The sequence below is a fragment of the Malaya genurostris genome, chromosome 1, assembly GCF_030247185.1.
Source record: "Malaya genurostris strain Urasoe2022 chromosome 1, Malgen_1.1, whole genome shotgun sequence".
Taxonomy (NCBI): Eukaryota; Metazoa; Arthropoda; class Insecta; order Diptera; family Culicidae; genus Malaya; species Malaya genurostris.
In genome coordinates, this window is record NC_080570.1 from 115,247,012 (window position 1) to 115,271,796 (window position 24,785).

The 24,785-nt window shown below is 41.8% G+C and overlaps 9 protein-coding genes across 9 annotated transcripts; 3 read left to right on the forward strand and 6 right to left on the reverse strand.

Annotated features, from left to right (window-relative positions):
* Nucleotides 1-882: 882 nt before the first annotated feature.
* Nucleotides 883-1,590, reverse strand: LOC131440429 (histone H1B-like). The gene has a single exon (XM_058611703.1). The coding sequence runs from the start codon at nt 1,588-1,590 to the stop codon at nt 916-918; it is 675 nt and encodes a 224-aa protein (XP_058467686.1). The 3' UTR covers nt 883-915.
* Nucleotides 1,591-3,550: 1,960 nt separating this feature from the next.
* Nucleotides 3,551-3,979, reverse strand: LOC131425462 (histone H3). Its single transcript, XM_058587407.1, has one exon. The coding sequence runs from the start codon at nt 3,959-3,961 to the stop codon at nt 3,551-3,553; it is 411 nt and encodes a 136-aa protein (XP_058443390.1). The 5' UTR covers nt 3,962-3,979.
* Nucleotides 3,980-4,650: 671 nt separating this feature from the next.
* Nucleotides 4,651-4,962, forward strand: LOC131425463 (histone H4). Its single transcript, XM_058587408.1, has one exon. The coding sequence runs from the start codon at nt 4,651-4,653 to the stop codon at nt 4,960-4,962; it is 312 nt and encodes a 103-aa protein (XP_058443391.1).
* A 999-nt stretch (nt 4,963-5,961) lies between these two features.
* On the reverse strand, nt 5,962-6,336 carry LOC131440438 (histone H2B-like). Its single transcript, XM_058611715.1, has one exon. It carries the CDS (start codon nt 6,334-6,336, stop codon nt 5,962-5,964), a length of 375 nt encoding a protein of 124 aa, XP_058467698.1.
* Nucleotides 6,337-6,603: 267 nt separating this feature from the next.
* On the forward strand, nt 6,604-6,978 carry LOC131440444 (histone H2A). Its single transcript, XM_058611729.1, has one exon. It carries the CDS (start codon nt 6,604-6,606, stop codon nt 6,976-6,978), a length of 375 nt encoding a protein of 124 aa, XP_058467712.1.
* A 2,991-nt stretch (nt 6,979-9,969) lies between these two features.
* On the reverse strand, nt 9,970-10,344 carry LOC131440452 (histone H2B-like). Its single transcript, XM_058611741.1, has one exon. It carries the CDS (start codon nt 10,342-10,344, stop codon nt 9,970-9,972), a length of 375 nt encoding a protein of 124 aa, XP_058467724.1.
* An 8,112-nt stretch (nt 10,345-18,456) lies between these two features.
* Nucleotides 18,457-18,831, reverse strand: LOC131440460 (histone H2B-like). Its single transcript, XM_058611752.1, has one exon. The coding sequence runs from the start codon at nt 18,829-18,831 to the stop codon at nt 18,457-18,459; it is 375 nt and encodes a 124-aa protein (XP_058467735.1).
* Nucleotides 18,832-19,119: 288 nt separating this feature from the next.
* LOC131425466 (histone H2A) lies at nt 19,120-19,494 on the forward strand. Its single transcript, XM_058587410.1, has one exon. The coding sequence runs from the start codon at nt 19,120-19,122 to the stop codon at nt 19,492-19,494; it is 375 nt and encodes a 124-aa protein (XP_058443393.1).
* Nucleotides 19,495-20,202: 708 nt separating this feature from the next.
* Nucleotides 20,203-21,087, reverse strand: LOC131425464 (histone H1B-like). Its single transcript, XM_058587409.1, has one exon. The coding sequence runs from the start codon at nt 21,085-21,087 to the stop codon at nt 20,413-20,415; it is 675 nt and encodes a 224-aa protein (XP_058443392.1). The 3' UTR covers nt 20,203-20,412.
* Between the last annotated feature and the right edge of the window lie 3,698 nt (nt 21,088-24,785).

Here is a 24,785-nt window from a genome sequence, read left to right on the forward strand (position 1 = left end):
GCACTTGATTCGCACTGAAACCAATCGAAAAAACGTCCTTTTCAGGACGACCACAATTTTCTGATAAAGAACTTATAGAAATTTACTATTTTACTATCGATCAATCATATTTACTCATGCAAGCGCCATAAGACTTGTTTTTTTTTCCATAGCTTCTAGGATAATTTCCCACATTACAAGTGAAAAGTCGATGGTCGGTGGTCGATTGCGCTGGAGAATAGATTTATTTTTTTTTTTACCGATCAAGCAAGGTTGGTTGAATGAAAACGACAATCGTCTGGAGAGTCAAGCTACTAAATTAAATATGATTATACGAAAAACCGCGTACAGAGCGATACCGTGTCCGAACTGGCTCTACACTAAATGGAAACTATAACGGCATTCATTTTCCAAGAAAAGGAAAACTGGGATAGTTTTAAAATACAAATATAATTGGGAACAAAAACATCAACCATTTTTATTGATGAATTTTCGCAAGCTAGATTTTTACGAACGGACTTCATCAATCATCGTGCATAATCCGTCCGCATTTTCATTTGATCACCTACCGATCCTTTCGTCGCTGCTTACCGACTGAGCGAACGAACATATTTGATTGTACTACAAGAGAAGCATGCGCGTAGCAGCGGGGTCGGCTCTATGGCTGCGCACCAATTTATCCACTATAGCGTGTCGGTGAAGCACACGCTCAGAAAGTAGTGCTGCTGTGATGGATAAAAGCATACTTTTTTTTTTTTTCTTACTGTGCAGTTTTGTTGAAGCGGACTACCCAAAAGCGAGCGAAGTAGGAAATATCGATTAATTCTTTGCATGGATTTTTTGGTAGTCCTGAAAAGGACTGTTTTGTTGAACACCGTCGAAATAAGAACGGTAGAATTCGACATGATGATGATGACTGACTGACGATGGGTCAATTTACTTCTTGGCAGCCACCTTCTTCGGGGCAGCTTTTTTGGCTGGCGCGGCCTTCTTTGGCTTCGGGGTCTTGGGCTTGTTGGCAGCGGCTTTCGATGGCTTGGTGGCCTTCTGCTTCGGTGCAGCAGCCTTCTTGGCGGCCTTGGCTGGTGCTGCCTTAGCCTTCTTTGCAGCGGCGGCTTTCGGCTTTTTCTCACCTGCAGGCTTTTTGGCCTTCGGTTTCTTCTCGCCAGCGGGTTTCTTGGCAACCTTTTTCTTCTCTCCGGCAGCCTTCTTCGGTTTTTTGGCAGCAGCCTTCTTCGGCTTCTTCTCGCCAGCCGGTTGCTTGGCACCGGCTTTGATTTTGAACGAGCCGGATGCACCGGAACCCTTGGTCTGGGTGAGCTTTCCCTTCTCGACGCCAGATTTCAGGGCCTTCTTGATGAACGGGGCCAGCTTGGCGACGTCGCACTTGTAGTTGGCGGCGATGTACTTCTTGATGGCCTGCAGCGAAGATCCGTTGCGTTCCTTCAGCGTCTTGATGGCAGCCACTACCATGTCATTGACTGGTGGATGTGTCGATGGCTTCTTCGGTTTTTTGGCTTCTCCCTTGGCGGCTTTGGCTTTCTTCGGTGCCTTGGCCGGTGAAGCAGCAACCGGAGCTGCGGCCGATACGTCAACAGCGGTTTCAGCCATTTTTTCTAATGTGCACTTTTCTAAAGCAGGTAGAACGAGCGAACGACTAAGCGAATACAAACGAGTGTGTGAATGCAGTAGAATCGTGCGATACGTTCGGGCACCGAATCCGTCGGCCCTGTTAGGGAATACGCACATGACGGTTACCATTCGGTGCTAGGTAGGTGTAGGTAATTTTTCTGGACTATTGTTTTTAAATTGTAAACAATGAATCGACAGCAGCGGAAGTATCGCCAAAGAGTGGTTTTATGTTTGCTACGATGTTTGAACTTTCTGCTCCACCATTCGCGAACAGCCGGACGGGCAGTGATGATAGCGAAATATGCATTCAATATCGGACAAACGGTACATGCTTATTTCGAATTGTCAAAAATAGTAAAACAGTACCATTTAAACAATGCGGACTCCAACGAAACATGGTTCATTGGGAAGAGAAATATTTTCTCTTGACAACTAACACAACCCGTTCGATGACGGTTGCGACGCGCACGAGATTGAATCGGTCAAACTTGAACCTGCTGTCTGGCGCAAATCGATCAAACGACCAAAACGCAGTACGAACCGGTGACTAAGCTTTTCAATTTTTCCGTGTTCTGCATTTGGAAAATACAATTTTTAAACAATTTGACTAACAGATATGTTACGTGAGCATAATATTTCCGAACATGCCTTCCGAAATCTGGAACACGATGGCACTGCCAACGAATAATGCTGGCCAACGTCGCCAACGCCCGGGCGTGTCGGTTGTTCTGAAAGCATTTTGGTTACTATTTTTTGTAATGAACTTGTTTTGCCATTTGAATTTGGTTCATCTTGCAAATATTAAACCTGAACATCAGGACAGGTCAATTCCAAGAGAGAGGATGTTTAAAAATTTCGACAGTGAAAAATTAGAATCAAACAAACCGAAGTCCTTTCTAACACAACGAGTCAAATGTGTGGTGTGTTGTTCACGTACCACAAACGGCTGGCTGGGCTGAGAATATTTGTCATCAGAAGCAAAAACCAAAAAACAATCTTTCCCAAATCAGAATACCGGAATTGTGGAGCGCATTTAGGATTTTACATGCAAAATATACGGTGCAAGTATTACCATTAAATAATAATAATAATCCTTCGACACCTCCATCTGTCTAGCGTGCGTGCCAGACATAGTCAGTCTCTCAGTCTCAATCGATTGGCAACAAAGAACTCGAGCAGTGATTTGATTTGATACCGAATTTGAGTGTTGCTTATATTTGATAGATATTGGCCGAAAATTGTCACGTACCGGAAGAAAGCACCGAACCCAACCGAACATTAGCCTACTATTCAAAGATTGGCAATTGCTGTGTATTTCTTTCGCCAGAAACATCCCCACCAGTCGTCTGGGGATGGGACGTTGACTATGTCAACGGCAAGCAAGCGTCTGTCGGGGTAGTCTTGGAACGAAACAAATTGGTATTTTCATGATTTTGAACCAATATTGTATAGTATAGTGTATTGAGAGTAGCAGTAGCAGAGTAATACTAGTAACTGGTGGCCGAATCCCGTCAGAATTGTCAGGCAGTCAGTCACATGGCATGACACGGCGAGTGCACGATGTGTTGCAAGCTGGGTTACAAATTTTGCTGAACTATGTAACAGGGAAGCAATGTGTATTGTCTGTGCTGCTTGTCTGTCAGCAGGTCGTCTATTCTCCTCTCAACTGCTACTTTAGCAGAAACAAAAATGAAAGACCAAAAAATAAGGAAAACATTTCAAACACCTATAGATTACTGACTTTCCATATGGGGCATGAATTGTGCAACGGATCGGATGTCATTTTCTGTGCGCGCGCAACTTGTGTGTGTGTGTCTGAGTATGTGATTGTTTAAGGGAAAATATTCGAATTCGTAAACTCGTTGGTAATTGATTGGGTGGCCCTGAAAAGGGCCTTTGGGGTATATGTTGTGAGATCAAACGAAAGCCGATAGCCTGTTTAAGCACGTTCGCCACGGATCCGACGAGCCAGCTGGATGTCCTTTGGCATGATGGTAACACGCTTGGCGTGGATCGCGCATAGATTGGTGTCCTCGAACAAACCGACTAGATAGGCTTCGCTGGCCTCCTGCAGTGCCATGACGGCGGAACTCTGGAAGCGAAGGTCGGTCTTGAAATCTTGGGCAATTTCACGCACTAAACGCTGGAACGGCAGCTTGCGAATCAACAGCTCAGTCGATTTCTGGTAACGACGGATCTCCCGAAGGGCTACTGTTCCTGGCCGATAACGATGGGGTTTCTTCACTCCGCCAGTAGCAGGAGCACTTTTGCGAGCAGCCTTTGTCGCCAGTTGCTTACGAGGAGCCTTTCCTCCGGTCGATTTACGAGCGGTCTGCTTGGTACGAGCCATTATTTCTTTCTTTTGCTTATCCTTTCTCTCTACACCGTACTGTACGCGTTGAAAATAGAGATGGGCAATTCGCTCCTGAGCTGTTCCAGTGAATCGAATCATTGAAGTGAGCTGACAGCTCACAGCTCTTTTCAAAAGAACCGCAGCTCATCAGCTCACTCATTTGCTACCCAGTTCACTGCATTATGACGAAGGGAACACGCTACGAGCTGATCGGATCTTCGGCTCTTTAAGAGATTCAATTTAGTCGACATCAATTAAAGATAAACTAATTCGCATTGCATTCATTGCATCATTGCAAATCAATGATTCAATTTCTATCATGCATATGAAAGAAAACCGGTGCATAAGAAAAACGGCGCACAAAATGAACTTTAAGTTCAAACTAAAAGAGCTGATGAGCTGATACATCGAATCGATTCACTTTGGTGAGCTGATCGGTTCGGAGCTGTTCACCAAAATGAGCTGTTTTGCACGCCTCTAGTTGAAAACAAAACACAGAATGAGCTCAAAACGGACCTGGCTGGCTGTTTTATACCTGCCCGACCGCTCTGAAGCAGCCAATCAGCACAAAGCAAAGCACGAAACGGACCCTCTCGGTAGGTATAAAAAAAAGCACCGGTCTGCGAAGTGGCATTAGTTTCACTTGTACTGTCTTACTTGCAAGAACAAGCAGCTAGCAGAGAAAAATGACTGGTCGCGGCAAAGGAGGAAAGGGACTCGGAAAAGGAGGCGCCAAGCGTCATCGTAAAGTGCTTCGTGATAACATCCAGGGAATTACCAAGCCCGCTATCCGTCGTCTGGCTCGTCGTGGTGGTGTCAAGCGTATCTCCGGTCTGATCTATGAGGAAACTCGTGGAGTGCTGAAGGTGTTCCTGGAAAATGTGATCCGAGATGCAGTAACCTACACTGAACACGCCAAGCGCAAGACCGTCACCGCCATGGATGTCGTGTATGCTCTGAAGCGACAGGGTCGCACTCTGTATGGTTTCGGAGGTTAAACGTCGTAACGAGAACACACATAACATAATACGGAAGGATAAAAGGCCCTTTTCAGGGCCACCAATATGTTTCGCAAAGAATTAGTTAGCATTTGCTGGTATTCATTATAATCTATAATCATGATGATGATGATGATGATGATGGTGGTGGTGGTGGTGATGATATGAGAATAGTAAGAAGTGTGCAATAGAGTAGTGAGTAGTGTGAATTCAACCGGGTTCGAAACTGACTAGATTTTTCAGTCCAACAACTAGGTTTTCAAACAAACAATTTAACCAGCAGTCGTTAGGGTGGAAACTGGTTTTCGGTTTCGCATCAAGCAAACACGACATTATTATTTCTGGTCGGTTGTGAGTTTCAAACTGCTGTTGACACTTGAGTACTACTTAACGCGCCGCTGAAAAACGTAACATTTGAGAAAAGAAATTAGTTATGTTGTTTAACATGAACTATCTTTTCGAAATCATTCATTCCCATTCAACTGTTCTGGTCAACTGTCAATGCTGTTGGCTTCGAATTTCGACTATACAACATGCAGCATTTGCTCAAAGCCGCCTAGGATAGAAAAACGATTGCTGTTGATATGTCATTGGTTGGTTTACAGTAGCATGCATGTGTATGTGTAGCAATTTATTATTTGGTTGGTCGACCAAGTCTGTCGATTGGTCCGAAAAGTAATCGATACTTTTCTTTATTTCGAAACCAACATATTTTTGCTCCGAACAATATATTGTCCATATGGCATGGATGAATACTCCGAAACGCGAGAACAATTGTACCTGTGTTGTTCATAATTTGTTCTGTTTTTCTCGTTAGGTGTTTGTTGGCTGATGAAAGTAAAATCATCAACGAACAAAATGTGTTTGGTGATTGAATGAGGGAAATATGCGAACTTAACACTTTGTGTAGATTTGTTTGTGGCCCTTAAAAGGGCCGATTATGCTTGGCGATTCGTATGCACACACACGATCGGGGGGGTTTGGTTGTTCTCACTCAGTTTACTTGGAGCTAGTGTACTTGGTGACGGCTTTGGTTCCTTCCGAAACGGCGTGCTTGGCCAACTCTCCTGGCAAAAGCAGACGAACGGCGGTCTGGATTTCGCGAGAGGTAATCGTCGAACGTTTGTTGTAATGGGCCAAACGCGATGCCTCGGATGCAATGCGTTCGAAGATGTCATTGACGAAACTGTTCATGATGCTCATCGCCTTCGAGGATACTCCGGTATCAGGGTGGACCTGTTTCAACACTTTGTAGATGTAGATAGCGTAGCTTTCCTTCCTGCGGATCTTCTTCTTTTTCTTATCTCCCTTGGCGATGTTTTTCTGGGCCTTGCCGGATTTTTTGGCTGCCTTTCCACTGGTTTTCGGTGCCATCGTGCTTGACGGTTCTCGTACGTTCAGAGTAACTGCTTTAACTTAAATGACGCTATTTGCCATATGACAGCTCGTTTTATACCTGCTATTGAGAGCGGCGCATGGACTGCCCCTTTGTTAGAATTCCTTTTCCTGTTCGCAGAACGGGAAACAGTGAGACGATATAAAACAGAGGGTTAGTACGGCGGCAGCCAGTATTGCTGAATTGGCTGTCTAGTCGTTAACAGCATCTCGTGGATTTTTTACGCAGAAACACGCACACACAAAATGTCTGGCCGTGGTAAAGGAGGAAAAGTTAAGGGAAAGGCAAAGTCCCGCTCAAACCGTGCTGGTCTGCAGTTCCCAGTAGGCAGAATCCACCGTCTGCTCCGGAAGGGAAACTACGCCGAACGTGTCGGTGCCGGTGCACCGGTCTATCTGGCGGCAGTGATGGAATACCTGGCCGCCGAAGTGCTGGAATTGGCCGGTAACGCTGCCCGTGACAACAAGAAAACGAGAATCATCCCTCGCCATCTGCAGCTGGCCATCCGTAACGACGAGGAGTTGAACAAACTGCTCTCCGGAGTTACCATCGCACAGGGCGGTGTACTGCCAAACATCCAGGCAGTGCTGCTCCCGAAGAAAACCGAGAAAAAGGCCTAAATTGCGATTTCCGGAACATATTGGTGTTACCCCCCTTACAGAACCCGTCCTTTTCAGGACGACCACCTCACTGTGATAAAGAAATATTTAAGATTGCTTTGAATTAAAGATTGCTAAAGTTGTGATACGCCTGGAAAGTATAATGCGCAAATCAAGTATAGCGACCTTTGTTCATTTTCGTTTTCGGAATTTTACCCTGAATCGGTGTATCTACCTGATGCGAAAATGATGTCCGCTTTTTCAGTGTTTGGAAAACAGAAGACAAAATCGGTCATACCAGACGAATCGGAATTTTAGAATGATCGATGTGAGTTCAATGGCGAAAATCTTTCCCATCGATTTACCGGAAAATGCAGCCATTAAAACATCCAAACTTGATCATATAATCTTAGAGAAAGTGTCGCACGAGAAATAAGAGAATAATTTTCGTTCGTATCCGTGACGACACACCGATCCAATATAGCGCATGTATCTGTGTCATCGGTCGGCATCATCTCATGAATGGTGACGACCGACTAGAAAAAAAGAAGAAGAAGAAGAAGATATCGTAGCTACCACCATGATGGTGAATAAACACTGCCACACACACAGGCCAAAAACAAATGGTAATGTAATGTGTATATGAGGAAACGAAAATCAAGCTGTACCTAAGTTCAGCCATCGGTCTCAGAACCGGAGGGCAAGGTCGCATAAACGCGCGCGTGCGTGTGTGTGTGTGTGTGTGTGTGTGTCTGTATATTCATTTACATTACATTAGCGGCCCCTACACGTGGCATTGTTTATTATTGACAACCAAAAGCATCGTCAGTACCACCAATCCAATTAGCTTGGTAACTTGTGTCGGTATTTTTCGAGAAAACGTTTAGAGCTTTAAGTATTGCAACTGAATATTGAAACATTGAGAGAAGAGTTCATTAAACAGTACACTCTCGCCAATGAAAGTTTTGTTGGATTGGCGAATAATTTTGATTGTTTGAACATATTCTCATCAATCCGATGATGTTTCGACCATTCGACTAACATATATTTTCGAACGAATACGAATGCCACAAATACGATAGCGACACGAACGTAAACAATAAGGAGAGTAATATTGGCTACTACGAGAATGCGAGAGGCGTGAAAGAGAGAATGAAAATAACCGACGAACAACTATGGCAACAGTGTACACCAATTGTCTAGACCGAACCGCAGTTTAGTGGTTGGTAAGTGTGTATTGGTGTGCGATTCTAGCAGGAAAAATAAAAACTGCTGCTCATTAGAATATCCTATTGGAAAGACTATCTACTTGGAAAACAGGAACTCCGAATTGTTTTCCGACGGTCCATGTAAGAAATTACTGAAAGATTACTCAATAGCAAGTTGCTTATTTAGCATCGATTGTTGAGTTTCGTTGACATGATCAAACGATGAACGCGGCTTACTCAATCCTAACGCAGTGAACGGAACTCTCGCTGTTCGGATGGTTAGGTTAGCTTAGCAACAATGACAAATGGCAACTGAACGAAAAATGGTTGAAATGGTGAAAAATCTCTCAAACTCTCAAGTGAAAAGTAGTCCAGGTTAACCGGTATTTTTTCTCCCTCTGCTCATGCTCATGGATGGGATATGGGAAATCGGTTTGACTTTGCGTCGTATAAACGGTTGTTCGTTTCTACCTACCACCATCCGAGAGGTAAACAATACGTACATGAAAAAAAAAACTTAACGACAAAAGTAAAAACCAATCTTTATATGATACCTTCCCGTTATTGTACGTGTTTCAAAACGCTTGTGCCTACAAAATTGAAAAAATTTGTCTTGTGTTTTCTTTTCCGCAATTTTCAGTAGCAAGCAATTTTGTGAATCGCATACCTCAGTTGCACTATTGCGCAAATTGTGTGTGTGTGTGTGTGTGTGTGTGTGTGTGTGTGTGTGTGTGTGTGTGTGTGTGTGTGTGTGTGTGTGTAGACTGCCATGAACAACATGTTCCAACTTATCGCAAACAGAGGTGCGTTGGGAGAGCGAGAGAGAGAGAAAAGCAAGTTAGAGAACATAAGAATGAACTTTATTATGACTGAGGGAAAAACCAATACCCATACATTGAAGTAAACCAGTATGACGTTGATATACATATGTATTGGTGTATGTTTTTGGAAAGCGGAAAATCTTTTTCGTTCTTTGTCTCCGAATTCATCTCCTTTCATTGATAATCGATGGATGAGTGATAAATGATGAATGCTAACTCAAATCGCTATTAAAATATAAATCACCACTCGCAAAATCGAACAAACTAATGTTTTCTGTCCTGCAGGTACAAATCTAATTGTTCCTAACAAGCAAACAGTAAACTTCGGTTGCTAGAGATGATGTCCGATTTTTCGACATTTTCGTTATTTTGGCACAGGAGATTTATTCTTCTCGAAAACCTGCGATTTTCACGAAAACAAACACACACGCACGCGCGCAATCAAATGAAAAAGTGCATGTTCGAAAGAAATTTACATTTGCTTGTCGTCTTCGTGATGAAGTCTTACCATCAAAGCATCATAGAAGAATACTTTACTATGGAACGCCTTTTCAAAATTTACCCTCTGAGAATGTGATAAGTTTTTTGTTTTATCAATGTCTTCTTTCGCCGTTCTTCGGAAAAGGCGGGAAATCTTTGGTCATCCCTGTACAAAAGTAGTGCCTAAAACAATTCGCTCTCTCTCGCTTCCGCAACGGTGTGTGGCTGGTTTCAAGGAATTCAGTTCCAGCATAATGTAATGCACAAATTGGATGAGATTGTTCAAAACAACTAAACTCACTCAAACCAATTGCCCAGCACCTTCCCTCTATTGCACTTTCTTTCACAAACGGCCACCACCATCACAATCGAAACGAGTAAAGAAGAAGCAAGCAAAACAACACACGAGAATTCGAATTTAACACTTTGTGTAGATTTGTTTGTGGCCCTTAAAAGGGCCGTTTGTTAGTTCTCGCATACACGGGGTCGGTGTTGTTCTCAGTTTACTTGGAGCTGGTGTACTTGGTGACGGCTTTGGTTCCCTCAGAAACGGCGTGCTTGGCCAACTCTCCTGGCAAAAGCAGACGAACGGCAGTCTGGATTTCGCGAGAGGTAATCGTCGAACGTTTGTTGTAATGAGCCAAACGCGATGCCTCGGATGCAATGCGTTCGAAGATGTCATTGACGAAACTGTTCATGATGCTCATCGCCTTCGAGGATACTCCGGTATCAGGGTGGACCTGCTTCAACACTTTGTAGATGTAGATAGCGTAGCTTTCCTTCCTGCGGATCTTCTTCTTCTTCTTATCACCCTTGGCGATGTTCTTCTGGGCCTTGCCGGATTTTTTGGCCGCCTTTCCACTAGTTTTCGGTGCCATCGTTCTAACGTTGACGTGCGTTCAGAGTAGCTGTTTTCACGTAAATGACGCTAGCTCGCCCAAGAAACCCCGTTTTATACCTGCTACAGGCAACGCAGTAGGGACAGCCCCTTTGTCAAAATTTGATCCTCTTTTGCGCTTTATGCTCTGCCTATTCGCAGAACGAGAAACAGCGAGATGGTATAAAACAGAGGGTTAGTACTGCGGCAGCCAGTATTACCGAGTTAGCATCCTAGCTGTTAGCATCGTTTCGTGGATTTTGTCGTGAATACGACTTACTTTACTATGGGGTGCCTTTTCAAAATTAGCCATATGGAAGAATGGGCAGAACTTAATCGTGAATATCTCGACTTGTATTAAAGGCAGCAACATAATTCTTTCACCATTTCATCAAAAATATGATCAGGAATTTAGGATAATATTTTGAACAGTGTGAGATAACCACAAACAACTCAAATATTAAGTTTTCTCAAACTTTGAAAACAACGCGGAAAACTTTTTATTTTTGCTTGGCTTTTTCGCGCAAGGACGACGATTTTGAGGTAGTCAGGCACATATCTTCAACTGACTGCGTATAAAAGAGGAAACGTGGTCGAAATTCGGTCATTTCTTCTTGTGCGTTGGATGCAAGCAGACGTCGTGGGACCAGCAGCTTCGGAGAGCAGACCTTTTGCGTGGTGCCAAACCTCAAACGCTCAGGTCGTGCTCTCATTTGGACTTCAGCCGTCAGGTGGAGCAGTCGGCAATGAAAGCAGACCTTTTGCGTGGTATAAAGCCTCAAACGCTTAGGTCGTGCTTTCATTTGGACTTCAATCGTCGGGAGCAGCGGTCATCGATAATGAGAGCAGGCCTTTTGCGTGGTGCCAAACCTCAAACGCTCAGGTCATGCTCTCATTTGGACTTCAGTCGTCAGGTGGAGCAGTCGTCAATGAAAGCAGACCTTTTGCGTGGTATAAAACCTCAAACGCTTAGGTCGTGCTTTCATTTGGACTTCAATCGTTGGGAGCAGCGGTCATCGATAATGAGAGCAGACCTTTTGCGAGGTGCCAAACCTCAAACGCTTAGGTCAAGCACTCATTAGGACTTCAGCCGTCAGGTGGAGCAGTCGGCAATGAAAGCAGACCTTTTCTGAATTTAATTCTTGAACTCAGATCCAGTTCCTAATTTCAGAATTCTTCAAATCGGTTCTTTTTAGAACCATAATAATACTCCCAAAGAATTATGCGAAATTTTACTTTTCTGTACTCTATACAACCCATTTTTAAATTGGTTGCAGTTTGTAGAACTTCCTTCTGATTTGCTATATAAAATGCATAGCACCGACTCAGAAGCCATTCATTTCGAATTTGGCTGTCGTTGTCAACGTATCGATTATGGCGCGATCGAGGCATCTCCAGGCGAAATACAAAGCTTGCTACCGCAAGCGGAAGAAGCAGGAGGCTTCAACAGAACTCGCAGAAGGAGAGCCGAGTCGGCTGTTGAGACGCGTTGAGCAGACAGTAGCAGAGCCGAGTGATGGAGGTGGTTCGTTGAGTTCGCAACCGAGTGGAGTACAAGATGAGCACTCGAATGGAATCCGATCAGGTATGTTATTATCACTTATTCTGAATAGTGACGTATTGATTTTCCGATCGGATCCAAGCTACCCTGGATTTCGACAGCGTTTTTAGAAATATCAATAATATTCGTTCGAAGTTCTAGTGATAATATTACGGATAGCAGAATAACGGTTCTTGATATTTTCCAATAATCTTACATCCTGTTGATTAACCTTAATGCGCGCTGAATAATCGATATTTCATATGATTGATTTTATTACTTCAAAACTTTTAATGTCATTTAGTAATTTGTTCATTACGATTAGTATGATTATTATTATTATTATAATTATTATTATTATTATTTATTATTATTATTATTATTATATTATTATTATTATTATTATTATTATTATTATTATTATTTATTATTATTATTATTATTATATTATTATTATTATTATTATTATTATTATTATTTTATTATCAAAATTATAATTGCACAACGGAAGTACACATTTCAAAACGGACCATTGCAATTGTCTCTTAATGAAATCTTCGTACTTGAAAGTTTTCATTGAAATTACTTCAGAAATTTGTTGTACCCAGCCTATATTAGTATATTAAAAATGAATTGTTTTACGCTTAGAATATATAGTTTTGCATTCCATTACCAGCTGCCGAGAATGAAATGTATGAATGGTTTTTTATTTCTTCATAGATATGATGTGTGTTTATGAAAGGGCTGATCGCGAGTTCAAAAAGCGGTTTACTGATAATGAGTTTGGTGTAGTGTGTAGCGTTTGCGATCGATTATGGTTTCAAAATGATTTGAAAACGATTAACAGAGAAGAGGAAAATTTGCTTATTACATTAGCTTCTTTTGAATCCACAAATAACTTTAGAGCATGTCAAACATGCCGAAGCAGTTTGAGACGTGGGGTTGTACCTAAGCTAGCAAAAACGAATGGTTTTGTATATCCCAATCGTCCGCTAGGTCTACCTCCACTTGATCCCATAAGTGAGAGACTCATCTCACCAAGAATACCTTTTATGCAGATTCGCCGTTTGCGTCATGCTGCAGGTAGTCATTCAATTATGGGACAAATTATTAATGTACCAGTAGATGTTTCTGAGATGGTTCGCGTGCTTCCTAGAAACATTGATGATGATTATTCATTCAATGTTAGCATTAAGAAGCATTCGATTCACAAATCATCCTATTTGAATGGATTCGTTAAAAAAGCTACTGTGAAAAAGTGGCTTATGTACCTTGTTGATACTCCATTATACCGTCGTTATAATATAGTCATCAATCAAGATCAACTAAACCAGTTTGACCACTCATCGTCAACATTACTTGATCCTGACAACGAGCCGGAATGTATTGATTCTGAGAGTGATTTTGAGCTTTTAATTGGACAACAACAAACGCTCCTTTGGAATGAAGACCAGTGTTTGGAAATTGCGCCCGCTCAGAATAGAATTCCTCTGTCAATAATATATGACGAATTTGCGGAAGAACTCTCATTTCCAGATATTTATTTCGGGCATCCACGCACTTATAGAACTGATGTTCATGTTACACCATTTATGATGGCTACAAGTGAGCTCAGGCGCCAGGATAGGCGAGGTGCCAAACCGAAACACCTGTTGTATATGGCAGCAAAAATAATGCGACTTCGTGTTTCAGAAGGTTTGCACAGCACTTTTAAGTGTATGGGAACTGCGAATATAACTCGCGAAATGTTAAAGAACCGAGAGTTCTTGGAGACTTGCATTGAGCGTAATTTATCGTTTCTCAAATCTATCCCAAATTCAGTTCAATATTGGCAACAACGTAAGCATGATGTTTTCGCTATGATTAGACAACTTGGAAGACCAACAATATTCATGACTTTGAGTGCCAATGAAACTCGATGGCCCGAATTGTTAAAAATTTTACATAGACTTTCTGATGAACATATCGCTAATTTAGCAAACCCAGTAGATCAACTGACTGCTTTGCAGCGAGCTACACTCGTTAGTGAGGATCCAGTCACTTGTTGCATTTATTTCAATAAACTCGTGGATACCTTGCTCAACATATTATCTTCGTCAAGATTTAGTCCCTTTGGTGAATATTATGTGGTCGATTATTTCAAAAGAATAGAGTTTCAGCATCGTGGCAGTCCACATGCACACATTTTGCTGTGGTTAAACAATGATCCTAAAGAAACAATTTCAGAGGACATGCCCGCTACAATTGAACTTATTAATAGACTTTGTTCCATCAATTCTAACAGTAATCAGGTACATAAGCATACATTTACCTGTTACAAACGGAACGAAAAGCGATGTCGGTTTAATATCCCATATTGGCCCATGGATCAAACAAGAATTATTTTGCCAATGCCATCGAATGACTCCCGTCGTAATCGGTTGATGAAAAAAGGTGAAGAAATGCGCGAAAATTTGAATATAAAAATTTATGCGACATTAGATGAATACCTTTGCGATTGTAATTGTTCATACGATGACTACTTGGATGTAATTCGTGCCTCCACACCAAGACCTATAATTCTTTTGAAACGTTCCATGGAAGAACTTTGGACCAACCCGTATAATAAATGGGTTGCAAACAAATTACTGTCAAACATGGATCTTCAATTTATTCTAGATGAATATTCATGTGCTGCGTATGTTGTTGAATATGTTAATAAAACGAACAGAGGTATTAGTAACTTACATCTCGAATTAGTTAAGTTACAAGAAGAATACCCTGATCAAGATTATGCTTCATTACTGAAAAAAGTTAGTATTAAAATGCTAAATTCAGTAGAAATGTGTGCCCAAGAAGCTGCTTGGTACTTACTACGTCAACCAATGTCAGAAGCCAGCCGGAAAGTACAATTTATACCCACCATGTGGCCACATGAACGTATAAAGTCTAGAAAGCATACTAAACAAATGGACGAGGAAGGAATTGATGATGATTCTACCGATGTTTGGACGCTGAACATAGTACAAAAATATGAAAAGCGTGCAGATCTCGATGACATTTGTTTAGCTGACTTCGTAGCGTGTTACACGAAGGATAACAGTAACACGAATTCGTATAAGAAGCGAAATGCACCTCGCATAGTGCGATGGTTGAAATATAAAATGTCTGAATTAAACGATTACAAGCGTGAAATGGTTCTTCTGTTTCTACCATTTCGAAATGAAGCTTGTGATATTCTTGATCGTAACAAGTTCATAGATTTGTATGATCAAAATAAAACTATCATATTCGACAAGTTAAAAGAATATGATTGTGATATTAAGTTGGAACAGATCGTCGAAGAATATCTTCGTGTTGCAGAAGAAAATGAAAGTGATGATCAACAAAAATCCAACGATAAACACAATGAGTACGTACGGGCCATAACTATGGAGCCCAACGATGATGATATAGAACAGTTGCCTACTGGTGCTCTGTCAGCTGTCATCAAAAAACGTACCAATGTCATGAGCAAACAGGATTATTGTGCTATGGTCAGGGCCACAAATGTAGATCAAAGAAAATTGATTTTACATTTGATTGATATTTTGCATGCGTTCGACGGTATGAACACGCCTTTGCAGATATTCTTCACTGGCCCCGCAGGATGTGGTAAAACGTTTACTCTGAAAATATTGATGGAGACTTATAATCGTTTTAGTCAAGCACACAATTTACTTAAAAACGCATATGTCGCCTGTGCATCAACAGGGAAAGCAGCGGTAGCTATTGGAGGCACTACAGTTCATTCTGCTTTTCGAATTTCAATGGCACGTAGAAGTAGTTCAAAACTTGGGTTCGAAGCACTTCAACTGTATCGCAATGCTTTTGCAGGCGTTAAAGCGATTATTATCGACGAAGTAAGCATGATTGGCGCAGATATGCTTAATATTATTCACACTCGGTTGCAAGACATCACTGGGAACTATGATGATCCTTTTGGCGGAATTCATATAATATTCTGTGGTGATCTTCGCCAACTGCCACCTGTGAACGCACGGCCAGTTTTCAAGCCATGTAAAAACTCTATTCTTGGACCTGTACTCTGGCAATCACTTAATTTCTTCCCATTAGTTCAAGTTATGCGACAAGCTGACATTGAATTTTCTTCCATACTTACTAAAATAGGTAATGGTATGCCACTTACTGATTCTGAAAATGAGCGTATTGAAAGCCGCTTTCGAACAGCTGAGTGGTGTAAACAAAATGTTCCGAATGCTATACGTCTCTTCCATCGCAATATGGATGTTGAAAGATATAATACGGAAGCATTGCGTGAACGAGAGGGCTATGATTTTATTGTCAACGATGTTTTCACAGGTTATCGAAATGCGGAACAACTAGCTAGTGCTAGATTAAAGATGCATAAGATGAGCGTAGTGGAAACAGGCGGTCTACCTTATCTATTACGGTTGACGCTTGGAATGCCCTATATGATCTCAACTAACATTGATGTCGAAGATGGGCTAGTTAACGGGGCCATAGGAGAGCTTAAATTTATCGAACATGATGATGATAATCCCGAAGAGCGCATTATTCGATTATGGCTAAAATTTGAGAGTAATATTATCGGTGCCAGCTTAAAGGTCAAATCTAGACCTTTAGTGTATTCTAACCCAGGTCAACTGCAATTTGATTGGGTACCTATATTAAAACGATCAGCCAATATTAAGCTTGGTAGCATCAACTGTAAAAGAATTCAATTTCCGATAGTTAGTGCATGTGCACTCACGGTCCATAAATCGCAGGGAGGTACATTTTCTGAAATTGTACTTGACTACGATAAATCTTTGGAACAACAACTAGTATATGTTGGATTGTCACGGGTGACAACAATGGATGGGCTTTACTTAACTAACCAAAAGAACTTCTTCAAATTTTGGCACTCAAAGGGTAGTGATTCGCCCAGAATGACGGAACTGAGAACAGAGTTAAACCGACTATCCAGTCATAAACTATCCACAATCAGTGACGCACTGTTGGATTTTATCGCTATGACAAATCAAGGTTTAAGCTTAATCAGTTTCAATGTTCAAAGCTTAAATGCTCATGCTTCAGATATTTTCACTGACAATATACTAACCAAAGTTGATATTTTAGCATTTAGTGAAACTTGGTTGGACAATTGTTCTGCAGTGAGTATAACAGGCTATAATTGCATCGCCGAATATAAACGTTCTAATTGTAGAGCTGGTGGTGTTGCAATTTACCTAAAGGACACTGCGTCTTTGATTGCTACTGTTCATAAACTCGAACAACTTAGTGAGCAATATGATGAAAATTTGTTGTTGGCTGACAATTTCGGCGACATATGTGCAATCGATATTATGCTAAATGGTATAAAAACACTGTTAGCTGTTCTATATATTTCGCCAGATACAACTTACAAAGAGAAGCAATTTTTCATCACGCGTAATTTATTTTTATATTCTCGTAAAATTACACCGATGATCGTTGTGGGGGATTTCAATATAGATGCCTCAAAACAAGATAATATTAAATTCATTGATTTCATGAGCAAGTATATGAAGCTGGATATGGAATCTGATCCTTCACAAGCTACTACGATTGGAGGCACATGTATCGATCTTGTTTTTGCTAGGAACATCAATGTAGAAAGCCGTAGATATATTTCATACTTTTCATATCACAGGCCTATTGTATCATTGATCAATCCAGCAACTTGAAGTTTCCTTTACTGAAAGATTGTAATCGATTGTGAACGCTATACCTACACAAACCATATCAGTATCGCACCCACGGACAACAGCCTGGTCAGCCTGGAAACAGATGAAGGAAGTCAGCGGTATCCATCGAAAGTCAACGGTATCCATCGGAATTCGAACTCAACTCGTCACTCTCCATCACGAACGCTTTCATAAAAGGTTCTTTTCAGAGCCACCATTATTTTATTATAAAGAACTATACTGCTTATTTCATAATATTTAATTGCGTTTCAGAATGATTAATGTAACTAATCTGTAATCTAGTCTAGGCGCATCGTTTAAAATTCTAGTAATGAAAGAGGGGGAAGTTGCACAATTCAAACAATCGATCAACTACCAATTCGAATTCGGAAGTATAAATAAAGCGTGTCATATTCGTATTCACGACATCCAGTTATGTCTCTGACATTACACACCCGTACTTTTTTTTGTTTTATCAATGTCTTCTTTCGCCGTTCTTCGGAAAAGGCGGGAAATCTTTGGTCATCCCTGTACAAAAGTAGTGCCTAAAACAATTCGCTCTCTCTCGCTTCCGCAACGGTGTGTGGCTGGTTTCAAGGAATTCAGTTCCAGCATAATGTAATGCACAAATTGGATGAGATTGTTCAAAACAACTAAACTCACTCAAACCAATTGCCCAGCACCTTCCCTCTATTGCACTTTCTTTCACAAACGGCCACCACCATCACAATCGAAACGAGTAAAGAAGAAGCAAGCAAAACAACACACGAGAATTCGAATTTAACACTTTGTGTAGATTTGTTTGTGGCCCTTAAAAGGGCCGTTTGTTAGTTCTCGCATACACGGGGTCGGTGTTGTTCTCAGTTTACTTGGAGCTGGTGTACTTGGTGACGGCTTTGGTTCCCTCAGAAACGGCGTGCTTGGCCAACTCTCCTGGCAAAAGCAGACGAACGGCAGTCTGGATTTCGCGAGAGGTAATCGTCGAACGTTTGTTGTAATGAGCCAAACGCGATGCCTCGGATGCAATGCGTTCGAAGATGTCATTGACGAAACTGTTCATGATGCTCATCGCCTTCGAGGATACTCCGGTATCAGGGTGGACCTGCTTCAACACTTTGTAGATGTAGATAGCGTAGCTTTCCTTCCTGCGGATCTTCTTCTTCTTCTTATCACCCTTGGCGATGTTCTTCTGGGCCTTGCCGGATTTTTTGGCCGCCTTTCCACTAGTTTTCGGTGCCATCGTTCTAACGTTGACGTGCGTTCAGAGTAGCTGTTTTCACGTAAATGACGCTAGCTCGCCCAAGAAACCCCGTTTTATACCTGCTACAGGCAACGCAGTAGGGACAGCCCCTTTGTCAAAATTTGATCCTCTTTTGCGCTTTATGCTCTGCCTATTCGCAGAACGAGAAACAGCGAGATGGTATAAAACAGAGGGTTAGTACTGCGGCAGCCAGTATTACCGAGTTAGCATCCTAGCTGTTAGCATCGTTTCGTGGATTTTTTACGAAAACAAAACACATAAAAGAAAATGTCTGGCCGTGGCAAAGGAGGAAAAGTTAAGGGAAAGGCAAAGTCCCGCTCGAACCGTGCTGGTCTGCAGTTCCCAGTAGGCAGAATCCACCGTCTGCTTCGGAAAGGAAACTACGCCGAACGTGTCGGTGCCGGTGCACCGGTCTATCTGGCGGCAGTGATGGAATACCTGGCCGCCGAAGTGCTGGAATTGGCCGGTAACGCTGCCCGTGACAACAAGAAAACGAGAATCATCCCTCGTCATCTGCAGCTGGCCATCCGTAACGACGAGGAGTTGAACAAACTGCTCTCCGGAGTTACCATCGCACAGGGCGGTGTACTGCCAAACATCCAGGCAGTGTTGCTCCCGAAGAAAACCGAAAAGAAGGCCTAAATTGCACTTGATTCGCACTGAAACCAATCGAAAAAACGTCCTTTTCAGGACGACCACAATTTTCTGATAAAGAACTTATAGAAATTTACTATTTTACTATCGATCAATCATATTTACTCATGCAAGCGCCATAAGACTTGTTTTTTTTTCCATAGCTTCTAGGATAATTTCCCACATTACAAGTGAAAAGTCGATGGTCGGTGGTCGATTGCGCTGGAGAATAGATTTATTTTTTTTTTACCGATCAAGCAAGGTTGGTTGAATGAAAACGACAATCGTCTGGAGAGTCAAGCTACTAAATTAAATATGATTATACGAAAAACCGCGTACAGAGCGATACCGTGTCCGAACTGGCTCTACACTAAATGGAAACTATAACGGCATTCATTTTCCAAGAAAAGGAAAACTGGGATAGTTTTAAAATACAAATATAATTGGGAACAAAAACATCAACCATTTTTATTGATGAATTTTCGCAAGCTAGATTTTTACGAACGGACTTCATCAATCATCGTGCATAATCCGTCCGCATTTTCATTTGATCACCTACCGATCCTTTCGTCGCTGCTTACCGACTGAGCGAACGAACATATTTGATTGTACTACAAGAGAAGCATGCGCGTAGCAGCGGGGTCGGCTCTATGGCTGCGCACCAATTTATCCACTATAGCGTGTCGGTGAAGCACACGCTCAGAAAGTAGTGCTGCTGTGATGGATAAAAGCATACTTTTTTTTTTTTTTCTTACTGTGCAGTTTTGTTGAAGCGGACTACCCAAAAGCGAGCGAAGTAGGAAATATCGATTAATTCTTTGCATGGATTTTTTGGTAGTCCTGAAAAGGACTGTTTTGTTGAACACCGTCGAAATAAGAACGGTAGAATTCGACATGATGATGATGACTGACTGACGATGGGTCAATTTACTTCTTGGCAGCCACCTTCTTCGGGGCAGCTTTTTTGGCTGGCGCGGCCTTCTTTGGCTTCGGGGTCTTGGGCTTGTTGGCAGCGGCTTTCGATGGCTTGGTGGCCTTCTGCTTCGGTGCAGCAGCCTTCTTGGCGGCCTTGGCTGGTGCTGCCTTAGCCTTCTTTGCAGCGGCGGCTTTCGGCTTTTTCTCACCTGCAGGCTTTTTGGCCTTCGGTTTCTTCTCGCCAGCGGGTTTCTTGGCAACCTTTTTCTTCTCTCCGGCAGCCTTCTTCGGTTTTTTGGCAGCAGCCTTCTTCGGCTTCTTCTCGCCAGCCGGTTGCTTGGCACCGGCTTTGATTTTGAACGAGCCGGATGCACCGGAACCCTTGGTCTGGGTGAGCTTTCCCTTCTCGACGCCAGATTTCAGGGCCTTCTTGATGAACGGGGCCAGCTTGGCGACGTCGCACTTGTAGTTGGCGGCGATGTACTTCTTGATGGCCTGCAGCGAAGATCCGTTGCGTTCCTTCAGCGTCTTGATGGCAGCCACTACCATGTCATTGACTGGTGGATGTGTCGATGGCTTCTTCGGTTTTTTGGCTTCTCCCTTGGCGGCTTTGGCTTTCTTCGGTGCCTTGGCCGGTGAAGCAGCAACCGGAGCTGCGGCCGATACGTCAACAGCGGTTTCAGCCATTTTTTCTAATGTGCACTTTTCTAAAGCAGGTAGAACGAGCGAACGACTAAGCGAATACAAACGAGTGTGTGAATGCAGTAGAATCGTGCGATACGTTCGGGCACCGAATCCGTCGGCCCTGTTAGGGAATACGCACATGACGGTTACCATTCGGTGCTAGGTAGGTGTAGGTAATTTTTCTGGACTATTGTTTTTAAATTGTAAACAATGAATCGACAGCAGCGGAAGTATCGCCAAAGAGTGGTTTTATGTTTGCTACGATGTTTGAACTTTCTGCTCCACCATTCGCGAACAGCCGGACGGGCAGTGATGATAGCGAAATATGCATTCAATATCGGACAAACGGTACATGCTTATTTCGAATTGTCAAAAATAGTAAAACAGTATCATTTAAACAATGCGGACTCCAACGAAACATGGTTCATTGGGAAGAGAAATATTTTCTCTTGACAACTAACACAACCCGTTCGATGACGGTTGCGACGCGCACGAGATTGAATCGGTCAAACTTGAACCTGCTGTCTGGCGCAAATCGATCAAACGACCAAAACGCAGTACGAACCGGTGACTAAGCTTTTCAATTTTTCCGTGTTCTGCATTTGGAAAATACAATTTTTAAACAATTTGACTAACAGATATGTTACGTGAGCATAATATTTCCGAACATGCCTTCCGAAATCTGGAACACGATGGCACTGCCAACGAATAATGCTGGCCAACGTCGCCAACGCCCGGGCGTGTCGGTTGTTCTGAAAGCATTTTGGTTACTATTTTTTGTAATGAACTTGTTTTGCCATTTGAATTTGGTTCATCTTGCAAATATTAAACCTGAACATCAGGACAGGTCAATTCCAAGAGAGAGGATGTTTAAAAATTTCGACAGTGAAAAATTAGAATCAAACAAACCGAAGTCCTTTCTAACACAACGAGTCAAATGTGTGGTGTGTTGTTCACGTACCACAAACGGCTGGCTGGGCTGAGAATATTTGTCATCAGAAGCAAAAACCAAAAAACAATCTTTCCCAAATCAGAATACCGGAATTGTGGAGCGCATTTAGGATTTTACATGCAAAAGTACGGGTGTGTAATGTCAGAGACATAACTGGATGTCGTGAATACGAATATGACACGCTTTATTTATACTTCCGAATTCGAATTGGTAGTTGATCGATTGTTTGAATTGTGCAACTTCCCCCTCTTTCATTACTAGAATTTTAAACGATGCGCCTAGACTAGATTACAGATTAGTTACATTAATCATTCTGAAACGCAATTAAATATTATGAAATAAGCAGTATAGTTCTTTATAATAAAATAATGGTGGCTCTGAAAAGAACCTTTTATGAAAGCGTTCGTGATGGAGAGTGACGAGTTGAGTTCGAATTCCGATGGATACCGTTGACTTTCGATGGATACCGCTGACTTCCTTCATCTGTTTCCAGGCTGACCAGGCTGTTGTCCGTGGGTGCGATACTGATATGGTTTGTGTAGGTATAGCGTTCACAATCGATTACAATCTTTCAGTAAAGGAAACTTCAAGTTGCTGGATTGATCAATGATACAATAGGCCTGTGATATGAAAAGTATGAAATATATCTACGGCTTTCTACATTGATGTTCCTAGCAAAAACAAGATCGATACATGTGCCTCCAATCGTAGTAGCTTGTGAAGGATCAGATTCCATATCCAGCTTCATATACTTGCTCATGAAATCAATGAATTTAATATTATCTTGTTTTGAGGCATCTATATTGAAATCCCCCACAACGATCATCGGTGTAATTTTACGAGAATATAAAAATAAATTACGCGTGATGAAAAATTGCTTCTCTTTGTAAGTTGTATCTGGCGAAATATATAGAACAGCTAACAGTGTTTTTATACCATTTAGCATAATATCGATTGCACATATGTCGCCGAAATTGTCAGCCAACAACAAATTTTCATCATATTGCTCACTAAGTTGTTCGAGTTTATGAACAGTAGCAATCAAAGACGCAGTGTCCTTTAGGTAAATTGCAACACCACCAGCTCTACAATTAGAACGTTTATATTCGGCGATGCAATTATAGCCTGTTATACTCACTGCAGAACAATTGTCCAACCAAGTTTCACTAAATGCTAAAATATCAACTTTGGTTAGTATATTGTCAGTGAAAATATCTGAAGCATGAGCATTTAAGCTTTGAACATTGAAACTGATTAAGCTTAAACCTTGATTTGTCATAGCGATAAAATCCAACAGTGCGTCACTGATTGTGGATAGTTTATGACTGGATAGTCGGTTTAACTCTGTTCTCAGTTCCGTCATTCTGGGCGAATCACTACCCTTTGAGTGCCAAAATTTGAAGAAGTTCTTTTGGTTAGTTAAGTAAAGCCCATCCATTGTTGTCACCCGTGACAATCCAACATATACTAGTTGTTGTTCCAAAGATTTATCGTAGTCAAGTACAATTTCAGAAAATGTACCTCCCTGCGATTTATGGACCGTGAGTGCACATGCACTAACTATCGGAAATTGAATTCTTTTACAGTTGATGCTACCAAGCTTAATATTGGCTGATCGTTTTAATATAGGTACCCAATCAAATTGCAGTTGACCTGGGTTAGAATACACTAAAGGTCTAGATTTGACCTTTAAGCTGGCACCGATAATATTACTCTCAAATTTTAGCCATAATCGAATAATGCGCTCTTCGGGATTATCATCATCATGTTCGATAAATTTAAGCTCTCCTATGGCCCCGTTAACTAGCCCATCTTCGACATCAATGTTAGTTGAGATCATATAGGGCATTCCAAGCGTCAACCGTAATAGATAAGGTAGACCGCCTGTTTCCACTACGCTCATCTTATGCATCTTTAATCTAGCACTAGCTAGTTGTTCCGCATTTCGATAACCTGTGAAAACATCGTTGACAATAAAATCATAGCCCTCTCGTTCACGCAATGCTTCCGTATTATATCTTTCAACATCCATATTGCGATGGAAGAGACGTATAGCATTCGGAACATTTTGTTTACACCACTCAGCTGTTCGAAAGCGGCTTTCAATACGCTCATTTTCAGAATCAGTAAGTGGCATACCATTACCTATTTTAGTAAGTATGGAAGAAAATTCAATGTCAGCTTGTCGCATAACTTGAACTAATGGGAAGAAATTAAGTGATTGCCAGAGTACAGGTCCAAGAATAGAGTTTTTACATGGCTTGAAAACTGGCCGTGCGTTCACAGGTGGCAGTTGGCGAAGATCACCACAGAATATTATATGAATTCCGCCAAAAGGATCATCATAGTTCCCAGTGATGTCTTGCAACCGAGTGTGAATAATATTAAGCATATCTGCGCCAATCATGCTTACTTCGTCGATAATAATCGCTTTAACGCCTGCAAAAGCATTGCGATACAGTTGAAGTGCTTCGAACCCAAGTTTTGAACTACTTCTACGTGCCATTGAAATTCGAAAAGCAGAATGAACTGTAGTGCCTCCAATAGCTACCGCTGCTTTCCCTGTTGATGCACAGGCGACATATGCGTTTTTAAGTAAATTGTGTGCTTGACTAAAACGATTATAAGTCTCCATCAATATTTTCAGAGTAAACGTTTTACCACATCCTGCGGGGCCAGTGAAGAATATCTGCAAAGGCGTGTTCATACCGTCGAACGCATGCAAAATATCAATCAAATGTAAAATCAA